Source organism: Hordeum vulgare, chromosome 1H (assembly GCF_904849725.1).
Source record: "Hordeum vulgare subsp. vulgare chromosome 1H, MorexV3_pseudomolecules_assembly, whole genome shotgun sequence".
In the NCBI taxonomy this organism is placed as follows: domain Eukaryota; kingdom Viridiplantae; phylum Streptophyta; class Magnoliopsida; order Poales; family Poaceae; genus Hordeum; species Hordeum vulgare.
In genome coordinates, this window is record NC_058518.1 from 351545606 (window position 1) to 351557676 (window position 12071).

Sequence of the window (12071 nt, forward strand, 5' to 3'; positions counted from 1 at the left end):
CCAAGTCAGTTAGCAGGTCGGAACCTTTGCGTGACTTGACCACGATATCATCCATATATGCCTCCACATTGCGACCGATCTGGTCGAGGAGACATTTTTGGATCATGCGCATAAAGGTAGCTCTTGCATTCTTCAGACCGAAAGGCATAGTGATGTAGCAGAAGCACCCGAATGGGGTGATGAAGGCTGTCTTTAACTCATCGGGACCATACAGACGGATCTGATGATAACCCGAGTAGGCATCGAGAAACGACAGACGCTCGCAACCCGCAGTCGAATCGACAATTTGATCTATGTGGGGGAGCGGAAAATGGTCTTTCGGGCAGACCTTATTGAGGTGCTTGAAGTCGATGCACATTCGGAGCGACTTGTCCTTCTTGGGCACCATGACAACATTGGCGAGCCACTCGGAGTGATGAACCTCGCGAATGAAGTTGGCTGCCAACAGCTTGGCCACCTCTTCCCCGATTGCCTTCCTCTTGTGCGTGGCGGACCGGCGCAGACGTTCTCGGACAGGTCGGGCCATGGGATCCACGTGCAGTCGGTGCTCAGCCAACTCCCTGGGTACACCTGGCATGTCAGAGGGTTTCCATGCGAAGATGTCCCAGTTCTCACGGAGGAATTGGGTGAGCTCGGCTTCCTATTTAGGATCGAGGGTGGTGGAGATGTTCGTCGGGGCAGTAGTGGCGTCCGTCGGGTGGATGCTGACCTTCTTCGTCTCTCCCGTCGACTGAAATGCAGACTCTGAAGTTGGCTTCTTCGAGCGCATCAGGTCGGCGGGGTCGACTGTTTTCTTGTACTCGTCCAGCTCGAGGACGGCCATCTGCTGGTCGGCAATCCTTGATCCCTGCTGCAGAAACTCTTCAGCTCGCTGCCGATTGCCTGTGATGGTGATCACGCCTTTCGGGCCCGGCATCTTCAGCTTCAGGTACACGTAACATGGACGGGCCATGAAGTGCGCATACACTGGGCGACCCAGAATTGCGTGATAAGCGCTTTGGAAGTCAACCACTTCGAACGTCAGCCTTTCCTTGCGGAAGTTCTTGTCGGAGCCGAAAACGACGTCCAACGCGATCTGGCCGAGTGATTTGGCCTTCCGTCCAGGGACGACTCCGTGGAACTGCATGCTGCTCTCGCTGAGTCTGTACATCGGGATGCCCATCCCCTTAAGCGTGTCGACGTACATGATGTTCAACCCGCTGCCGCCATCCATGAGGACTTTGCGCAGTCGGACTCCTTCTACCACCGGGTCGACGACCAGGGCCTGTCTTCCCGGGGTGGGTACATGTGCCGGATGATCCGACTGGTCAAAGGTGATCGCAGTCTGGGACCATTTGAGGAACTTGGGGTTGGAAGGGGTGGCCATGTTCACCTCTCGGTTCACCAGCTTCAGTCGGCTCTTTCTCTTGACGTCAGCAAAGATCATCAGGGTGGCGTGGACCTGGGGGAACGGATCCTCCTTATCCTCCTCATCCTGTTCATGGTCCTTCTCACTCGGCTGCCCTTCGCTGAATCCCTAGATCAGGAGGCGACACTGTCGAGTGGTATGCTTCGCATATATGGGGTTGCCTTCTTCATCCATCTTCGTGTGCACCGGACAAGGCTGGTCCAGGATGGGATTGTTGAACGGCTTCTTCTTGGGGGTAAACTGCGCCTTCCCTTTGCCCTTGAACTTAGCATTGGTCACGGCTACAACCTCTGCTTGCGGTGTGGGCGGAGCTTTCTGTTTCTGCTTCCGAGTGTTACCTCCGTCAGCATCGCCGACTGTCTTGTGCTTGCCGCTCCGGATGCGGTCCTCCTCTTCGCCATTTGCATAGCGCGCCGCTATCTCCATCATCTTGCTCATGGAGATGTCGCCTGTTCGACCGAACTTTAAGTACAGCTCTCTATACCGCACGCCTGCCTTGAAGGCGTAGACTGCTTGATGCTCGGTGACGTTCTCCACCGTGTGGTAGAGAGTTGTCCAACACTGGATGAAGTCGCGCAGGGGCTCATTCGGCTTCTGGACATAGTGCTGGAGCTCCACAAGACCTGCAGGGCGTTTGCACGCCCCCTCGAAGGTCCTGATGAATACTCGGGCCAGATCTGCCCAACTGTAAATGCTCGAGGGGGCCAACTGGTTTAGCCACGCTCGTGCCGAGCCGTCAAGCATCAGAGGGAGGTGCTTCATAGCGACATGGTCGTCCCCGCCTCCGATTTGGACTGCCACTCGGTAGTCATCCAGCCATGTTTCTGGCTTGGACTCTCCTGTAAACTTACTGATTCCCGCTGTCAATCGGAAGTTGGGCGGGATGTCAGCCGAGCGGATGGCTCGACTAAAACACTCGGGACCGGACACGATGGCCCTGCTTCCACTCGGACGGTCCATATCGTAACCATCGCGGTGGGCTCGACCCCTGTCGACTCTTCGCTGGGCGATACGTCCTCTTGCGTCGGGTCTTGGGTCGTGAGTGTCGCCGACTGAACGCCGATTTTCATGATGTCGGGACCCATGGGGTCCACCCCGCGGAGGGGTGCGTGAACGGCGGCGATCTTCGTGAATCAAGGAACGGCTGCCTCCCCTGTGGCGCTGATGGGATCCAGGGCTGTGAACCGACCGATGCGTGTTGGCGTGGATGGAACTATTGTAGATCCGGTTGTGCGACTGGGAGACTGCCGAATTCTGCTGCTGCGCCGTGTGCAACAGGGCTCGGATCTGCTCGATCCCTCTACCAGCCTCTGAATCAGTCGGCTGGAGGGAATCGGCTATCTTGGCAGCAACAGCCAAGTTGAGGAGGGGCGTGCGGAACAACTCTACGTTGCTCCGCCGAGTGTGTCGACTGGCAGAACGGCGAGGTGGACGGCGCGCACCGGATGCTTCGCCGACCTCGCGCTCGCTTCGACCAGCTTGACGGGGATCTTCATGGGGTTGGCCATGTGAACTTCTGCTGCAGGCCCGCGGCCCGCGTACTCGGAAGGAAACTCAGTCGGAACTGAACCCGAGTGCAGGGAACGCGGGGCAACCACAACAGACTCCAGAACTGCCACTTGAGGAGACACGACCTGACGCGCTCGGGCATGCTGCACCCAACGTAGGAGACGTGGACGGCGGGACCGCTTGTTGCGGCGCATGATGGAGGTGCAGGTCAACAACGGAGCCGATTGTTGGAGAAGAAGAATGCCGCGGGCGCCGGCACGGAAGTGCGTGGCCCCGCGACGGGGAAGCGCCTCAACGTCGAGAGGTGCCTCCCGAAGCCACGCCGAATCATCGACGGTGAAGGAGAGAGCGCCGAAGAAGATCTGGTGACCCATGCTCGAAACTCCACCGGACGACATGACGAAAGTAGTCGCAAACTCGCCGGAAGTTGCTTAGACGTCTGCCCCACGGTGGGCGCCAACTGTCGTGGGTATAAGCCTGACAGTAGATGTGTAGGGTACGAATGAGATGGGCAGAGTCCTAGCTACGGCGAGGTTGTATGAGTTCAGGCCCCTCTACGGTGGAGGTAACAGCCCTACGTCTCAGTGCTCTCGGAGCTTGTTACCGAGTGCAATATGGAATACAATGATTTTCTAACCCTTCTACCAGCGGGGGAGGGCGGCTTATATAGAGTGCGCTGCCTTCCACAACGGTTCTGGTATAAGGGCGGAATAGTGGGGATTGAATGCATACGTTACAGGTAACGTATGCTATAACTGCTAATAAATGCACCCGGAAACGTATGACCGTTTCCCTCCAGGGAGGTTACGATGTACCGAGTGTATCCAGTCGGTTAGTTTGGTATTCTCCGAATGCTAGTATCCGACTGGATGATATAGGGCATGTTCCCGACTGGATGATGGGGATTCCTTAATTCAGTCGGGGTAGACTTAGGGTCTTGTCCTTTGCGTGGGGTAGTCCTTGGGTAGGACCTGTATAGCAGGCCTATGACCCTACCCTAGGACTACGACCCCATCAGGAACTGTCGGTGCCACTCCGCCATGGCATGCTCGTCCATCTCAGCAATGCTGAGGCGGCACTGCTGCCTCCGGTTCCGCCCACTCCATCGTCATCACTTCGGGGAAGTTCATCTCCCTTCGAGGCCTGTTCAGGCACCACGCCATCGCGTCGTACGCGCGGGCGGCGTCCTCAGCGGTGTCGAACGTGCCGAGGCCGAGGCGCATCTTGCCGGATCGGATCTCGGCGTAGAACATGTTGGAGGAGCGCGCGCGGACGTCGCGGTAGCCAGAAGTTCCCCGGCGGCGGCGCGACATGGTGGCACGACGGCAACGAGGCGGGAAAGGAGGCAGAGGGGCGCGTGGCAAGGCGAGGGAGGGCGCGTGGCGAGACGAGGGGGCGACTCATTTGGTGGAAGGGCGCGTGGCGAGCGCTGCATTTTATAGTCGTGCTGGACGCTGCTTGACAAATCTAGCGTGCGCCCAACCATTTTTTTCCACGCACGCATCCGTTTTCCGTGCGTCTAACTTTCCTGTTTTCGTTGGAATGCACGAAACGTCATGCTAAAACTTCATTTTAGAGTACAATCACCATTTTTGATGTGGCTGTTGAAGATGCTCTTATCCGGTCGGACTGACAACATAAGACCAACTTCACCGCGCGACCCCAAACGGACGTCTGTTTTGCTCGGATTCTGTCTGTTTGGGTAGGGCGATGGGGTCGTGTCCGGGCCTGTCCTGGGATGCGCTGGCAGTGCGCCCAGCGCGCTGCCACATCCGTTTGCCCTATCATGTCCGACAGGGCCTAAAATACCCATATTTTCGTATCAAAACAAGTTTGCACATCAACCCAATCGAAATTGTCTCTAAATAAAATAGTTTTACAACCAAATGGAAATTGTCTTGAATGAACATAAAATGAACCAATACATCTATTGGTTGCCAATATGATCCCACATGTGCTCACCCAAGTCATTTTGAAGATCCAAATGAGTGTGCCAATCACGCAGCTCACGATGGAACTGGACAAAGTGTTGAAACATGGCCGGTTCTTGGTGCAAGGGCTCAACATTTTCACCTTGATAATCAAATCCTTGGTCGAAGATACTGTCATCACGCTCGTCCTCGACGAACATGTTGTGCATGATCACACAAGCAGTCATCACCTCCCATAGCTTCCTTTCATCCCATGACAGTGCAGGGTTTCGAACGATACCCCATCGGGATTGAAGCACACCAAAAGCACGTTCCACATCCTTTCTAGCACTCTCTTGCATTTGGGCAAATCTCTTTCTCTTCTCACCTTGGGGGTTCGAGATTGTCTTCACAAAAGTTGACCACTGAGGATATATACCATCAGCTAGATAGTATCCCTTGTTGTACCGGTGGCCGTTAATCTCAAAGTTGACAGGTGGGGAGTGGCCTTCTGCAAGCCTTGCGAAGACTGGAGAACGCTGCAGCATGTTGATATCATTGTGAGAACCTGCCATGCCGAAGAAAGAATGACATATCCAAAGATCCTACGAAGCCACCGCTTCTAATATGACAGTGCACGCTTTGACATCCCCCTTGTACTGGCCCTGCCAAGCAAATGGACAGTTCTTCCACTCCCAGTGCATACAATCTGTGCTGCCAAGCATGCCTGGAAAGCCTCTAGCTGCGTTGGTCGCCAAGAATCTCTCTGTATCAGCGGCAGTTGGCTGCCTCAAGTACTCAGGGCCAAACACCTCGATCACAACCTGGCAGAACTTGTACATTGACATCAGACATGTTGTCTCACTCATACGCACATACTCATCACCAGATCGCCTGGAATTCCATATGCAAGCATGTGGATGGCCGCGGTGCATTTCTGGTAAGAGGAGAATCCTAGCTTGCCAAGGGCATCCGTCTTGCACTCGAAGTATGGGTCATGAGCAACCACTCCCTCTCGGATACGATTGAACACATGCCTTGTCATAGAAAATGGCGATGAAATTTATCCAGCTTGAAGAGCGGGGTGTTCGCAAAGTAATCGACATAGAGCAGGGCCTGGCCTCTCTCCCTGTTGCGGTTTAGATTGGGAGCACAGCCAGGGAGTGACCCCATGTACCGAGGAAGCTGCCGTTGAATGTGGTCGTGAACCACCAGTGCAGCCACCAAAAGATCTTCATCATCCGACGACGAATCGTCCGATGAACAAATGAAGTGGTGGAAGAAAAACTCATCACCACTGTTCATACCTTTGCGGGCAAAGTGTCGAACACTTAGCGGTCGTGGTGGCAAAGAGGCCGCGATGATCACCTCGATGCAGGGGTGGTTGGCGGCCGGCTACTGGCCGCTCTGGAGCACTCGTCGGAAGCTGCCGTGGCCGCCATGGTACGTCGCCTGCGGTCGTATCCACTCTGCCGCCGGCTAGGACAGTGACGACCAAACCTCCTCTGATCGATGCCTAAACTACGACGAAAGCGCGGGCGTGGTAGCGGCCATGTCGAGACGTGGTTTGCTATGGACGGCCGGGGGCTGAGGTGGCCGGAGAATAGCGACGGCGACGTCAGCGGGGCAGGGCGGGAGAGGGGGTGGAGGCGTTGGAATCGAATGGGAATACTTGTGTCCCCGACACGCGGGCCACGGGCGGACAAGGGCGTGCGACGAGCGCGTCCGCGTGATGTCCGTTTTCCCCAAACTCGACGCAAGTTTGGGTCGGGGATGAGTCGAAAACGGACGAAATCCGGACATTTTCTGTTTGGATCCGCGCGTTGGGCCGGACTAAACGAACGCACCCGGACAAGATGGGTGGCGCGGTGGAGTTGGCTTCCCTTTTTTCCTTTCTCAGCCTGGCGGTGGCCGGCCGCAGGAGCTCCACGTCCTCTTCTCCCTCCCCAACACCCTAATCCACTCCATTTCCCTGCTCCGAACACGGCACGGCTCCTCTCCCACTCCCATCCTCCTCTCTCCAATGGCGCTCGCCTCCACCACCGCCTCCCGGCTCATCAGCCGCCGCCTCGCCGCTCCCCTCCCGCCTCTTCCTTCCTCTTCCTGCGCCGCGCCGCGAGGAGGAGCCAGGGCAGGGCCGCGCCGGTTCGCGGTGCGCTGGGAGGGCAGGCCGAGGGCGCTCCTGGGAGGATTTTCCGACGCCGACGAAGATGCAAGCGACGACGAGGACGAGGAGGATGGCCCCGGCGCGCTTAGCGGTGGGCCGCCGAGGCAGGAGCAGGAGTGTGAGGACGTCATCGAGCTCGCCGCCGCTGCCTTCTCCGGGCCCGAGCGCTGGGACGTGCTCGGACTCGGCCAGGCCATGGTGCGCACACTCCTGTGTTCCCTACCTCTCTGTCTTACTGATGCCAATTTGCAACCAACCAGTAGCTTCAAGCATTCAACATAACGTAGGTCGTAGGGCATTGACTGGTTGGGACTCTGGCAAGATTCTGGCGCTCTTTCTACTGTTAATGATTTAATATTTCGACTTGTGCAAGTTTGACGATGCTGGCTAATGTGACCTGAGTGTTTAGTCCTACTATGTTTTTGGCGGTGCCAAACGTGCAACTGACTATCACTACACTGCATTTCTACTATACTGTTTCCTTTTTTTTCTTGGATAAAGACTATACTGTTTCCTGTAATGGGTAAGTAAATGTGGAATTGAAGGTGCTTTCCTGATGCCAGATTGGAAGAAACCAGTAGCTGGAAAAACAAACATTACCACTTCCATGCACCACAAATGCAGAATACACATTAGCTAGTAATGGTGAATACACATCAACAGACACTAGAGGGCAGGGTCACTAGTACCAGGGATCCGTCTCATGGCCTATCTCGGTGATTATTTGCTGCTTGTATGTGCGCATATACAATTTATTCGTTGGTGCCAAATATGTAATGGACGCCAGTACACAGACATTCAATCTGTTTGGATAAGCTCTTGGGATCAATTGTATTAACTTATGAATGTTTTTTTTGCTCAAATAGGTTGACTTCTCAGGCATGGTGGATGATGAATTCCTCGAGAGACTGGGCATAGAGAAGGGTACTAGAAAAGTCGTTAACCATGAGGAGAGGGGACGGGTCTTGCGTGCCATGGATGGCTGCACCTACAAGGCCGCTGCCGGAGGCTCACTGTCCAACTCGCTTGTGGCTCTAGCAAGGCTTGGTAGTAGTCGGGCCAGCAGCTACCCTGAGCTTAGAATAGCAATGGCCGGCAGTGTGGGCAGTGACCCACTTGGTAGTTTCTATAGGTAAATTCATCACTAATCAGACAATATCTTCACTGCCTCTGATCTTGTTGTACTATTGTTACCAATAAGGCTTTTGAACATTGTCTGACATCAAACCGTTGTTTGGATCACCCTGCTAGGCAAAAGTTGCATCGTGCGAATGTGCAATTCTTGTCCAAGCCGGTCAAAGATGGGACTACTGGGACCGTGATTGTTCTAACAACTCCAGATGCACAGCGAACTATGCTTGCATACCAGGTTAGTTTCTTCACTAATGGCTTTCCTGTTCTACGATCATTCATAATCGTGTCCGGGTTACGATGTATTCTTAGACATAAGTTTATGTGCTCTTTTACTCTGTGGGCACTTCGGAGTTGTGCCTTCCTGGAAATGTAGCAATTCACTATTTGGCTTCTTAAGAGTGTATCCATATATTTGAATAACTATTCACGGTCTTATTTGAATTATGGATATAGCATTGTGAACATCCATGTCATATTGATTTTTCCTTGGACAAGTACAATTTATTTTATCAGCCATTTGTGTAGAAATTCTCCTCGCGTTACCTTATTCTCTAATGATGCCTTGTAACTCGTCTTGCAGGGTACATCTTCAACTTTGGCTTACGATTCGGATTTGGCAGAGATAGTATCCAAGTCAAATCTACTGATAGTGGAAGGGTACCTATTCGAATTTAGTCATACAATTGAAGCCATCAAGCAGGCATGTGAAGATGCTAAGAAGAATGGTGCACTTATTGCTGTTTCGGCATCAGATGTGTCATGCATCAAGCGTTGCCACAGTGATTTTTGGTGAGACTAGCCTCCGTGCGGATGATTTCCTGTTTCTATGGCACTTGCAGTTATCTTGTCCCAGTTGCACACACTCTGCAGTCATAAGCCATCTTCTATTTCTGTTCAAATAACAAGAGGTGTGAGTTATAAATCAGGGGAAATCAGTAATAACTATGCTTGTTTGTGACTGCAAGTGTAGATTTGCCCCATATTATGGTAGTATAGTGCTATGTAATTCCCAGCGGTACTGACTCTGATCCTAAACATTTTCAGGGATATCGTAGGAAACTATGCAGACATACTGTTTGCCAATGCCAACGAAGCAAGGGCATTCTGCGAGCTAACCTCGGAAGAGAGCACCGTGTCAGCGGCGAGATACTTGAGCCATTCTATCCCTCTAGTGTCTGTTACCGATGGTATGCACGGTTCCTACATTGGTGTGAAAGGCGAAGCAATATACATCCCTCCGCCGGCCTGTATACCTGTGGACACCTGCGGAGCTGGTGATGCATATGCATCAGGAATCCTGTACGGTATCCTCCGGGGCGCATCAGACTTGAAGGGCATCGGCCTGCTGGCTGCGCAGGTAGCTGCTGTGGTTGTGGGGCAGCAAGGCACGCGACTAAGGGTTAAGGATGCTGACAGATTGGCCGAATCGTTTGAGTTCCACCTTGACAACCTGGAGTTCTGTTCAGATGCTGGAACAGACCAGGTTCCCAACTTATGATATTTCCTCCCCCTCAAGTCCCAGGTCCTCGACAAACGGCGGCGATGGGAACTGCCGAGGGCCGAAGCGGGTCGTGCCCCCTTCTCTAGAAGATCACTTAAGCGATTGCTTAGTTTTACCACTCAGACTCAGGTTCTATATAAAATGCTAAACCAGCACCTCCTTCCAAAAGCATGCCAACAGATACCACAGGTCCTAGCTAGGCACATTCACTTGTACATAGCATTTCATTCCTTTAGCCCTAGCTCGTCGTCAGCCCTCTCGGCCTCTGTCAGCACTTACATTTTTGCACCGGAAGGATGCTACATAGTACTCCCTCTGTTCCGAAATATAAGACCTTTTAGAAATTTGACTATAGACTACATACGGAGTAAAATGAACGAACCTACACTCTAAAATATGACTACATACATCCGTATGTGGTATATAGTGGAATCTCTAAAATGTCTTATATTTAGGAACGGAGGGAGTACATGATACATGGGTATTTTTATTTCAAAAGGGGAACATGATATCATACGTTTGGCTGTAATGTAATGCACAGTCGAAAGACAAATGCCATCTTGGTCTAGAATGTGAATAAACTTCTTTCGGCAGCACCCTGTTGTCCACTGCCCAGAGGGGATATGCTTATCATCAAAACTGTAGGCCTTGTTCGGTTAATCCCACCGAGGAGTGGATTGAAGAGGAATGGAGGGGATTGAGGTGGAATTTGACTTGTAGGGGATTTAATCCCTCTCAATCCCTTCCAAACCCCTTCAATTTTAAAGAAACCGAACAAGGCGGTAATGAGATCGTCCGACTTTGCCGGACGGGATTCGATTGTGGTTGGGTGGAACGTCGCCTTCGGCAGCGAAAGGTATAATATCTTGAGCTACTAGTCGGAGCTTACTCTACCCGAAGCAGGCAACTACCAAGTGCAGTGCAGTGACCCAGATTCTCTTCTTTCTGCCATACATATATATATGTTCTGCTAACTTTGTTTCTAGCTCGTTAATTTTTTGGATGCTGCGCGGCGTGGAGCACACGTATGCTTTTTTTTCTTTTGTGAAATCGTATGCTTTTTTTTTTAACACAAGCACGCGTATGCTTGCTTCTTTTTGATCTGGGAATGCCGCTTGAAATGTCTCCCTGCAAATCAGTGGCGGATCTAGAGCTTGGCCAACGTGAGGGCAATATTACAAAGGATAGCATTTTTTTCTTCAAAACACATTACAAATAGACATTATGGGACGGAGGGAGTAATAAAGTACTGAATATACATATGAATTCTCTAGTTTAAAAGGTCCAAATTATCTTGGTCCTGTTTAATTCAACAATGATCGAGAGTTTTATCAATGGTTACAGGATGCCATTTATATGTTCTTGAAAGACACGACGGTACGGACAAGCGTATGTTCCAGACATCCGTGCAGGAGGCAACCACACGCGGTTGGGTAATGGGGATTTCCCCTAATTACATTTGTAATTAAACTCCCGCACCCGCACACGGTTGGGTAAGGGGGATTTTCCCTAATTACATTTGTAATTAAACTTAACACTGTTCTTAATCTACGCGTGATCATGTAGAATCATCTCACGATTGTCGGAGTAGCGCTATCATCTCAAAAGGATTCTCCTTTAAAAAGTTTTTCATAAAAACTTGATGAGAACCAGAAACATTAACTCACAAAAAGATGGCATAATGTGATGTCATTAAACAAGGATATCTCAAGAAGAGACTCCCCTTGACACGTACAAGTCCCTACGTCGTCGCATGCCAATTTCATGAATATATTTCTCGAATGTAGAATTTGGTAGAGATTTGGTAAATAAATGAACAAGATTTGTCGTATGATTTGACTTGTAGGATGCTTATTTCCTCACTTTTGTGAAGATTATGGAGGAAAAACCACTTAGGAGAAATGTGCTTAGTGATATTACTCTTGATATATCATGTTTGCATCTGTGCAACACATGCCGCATTATCCTCATGGATAATGGTGGGTGGTTCTGTCGAACTAATTTCACATGATTCTTGTATGTGGTTTATCATTCCGCAAAGCCATACACATTCACATGATGCTTCAAATAATGAAATTATTTCAGAATGATTGGTATTCCATGATATAGCAGTACCACGAACACAAAACCGGTCTAAGATCTGGTATTATGGGGATCAGACAAATAGCCCGCATCTGCATATCCAATCATATCAGAGTCCAAATTTCTCTGGAACTGAAAAAATAGGCCAAGATCCTTTGTGCCTTGGAGATATCGAAAGATATTCTTCACTCCATACCAATGACGTTTGGTGGGAGCTGCGCTATGTCTAGCACGTAGATTCACTACAAATGCAATATCAGGTCTTGTGCAATTTGCAAGGTACATAAGCGCTCCAACAACACTGAGGTATGGAACTTCAGGTCCCAACACCTCTTCTCCATCATCCCTTGGCCTGAATAG

The 12071-nt window shown here is 51.3% G+C and overlaps 1 protein-coding gene across 1 annotated transcript; it reads left to right on the forward strand.

The window, feature by feature from the left end:
* The first annotated feature begins 6724 nt into the window (after positions 1–6724).
* Positions 6725–10225, forward strand: LOC123435896 (uncharacterized sugar kinase slr0537). The gene is made up of 5 exons (XM_045115598.1): positions 6725–7192; positions 7861–8126; positions 8246–8363; positions 8709–8917; positions 9173–10225. Exons 1-5 carry the CDS (start codon positions 6851–6853, stop codon positions 9624–9626), a joined length of 1389 nt encoding a protein of 462 aa, XP_044971533.1. The 5' UTR covers positions 6725–6850; the 3' UTR covers positions 9627–10225.
* Positions 10226–12071: the final 1846 nt, after the last annotated feature.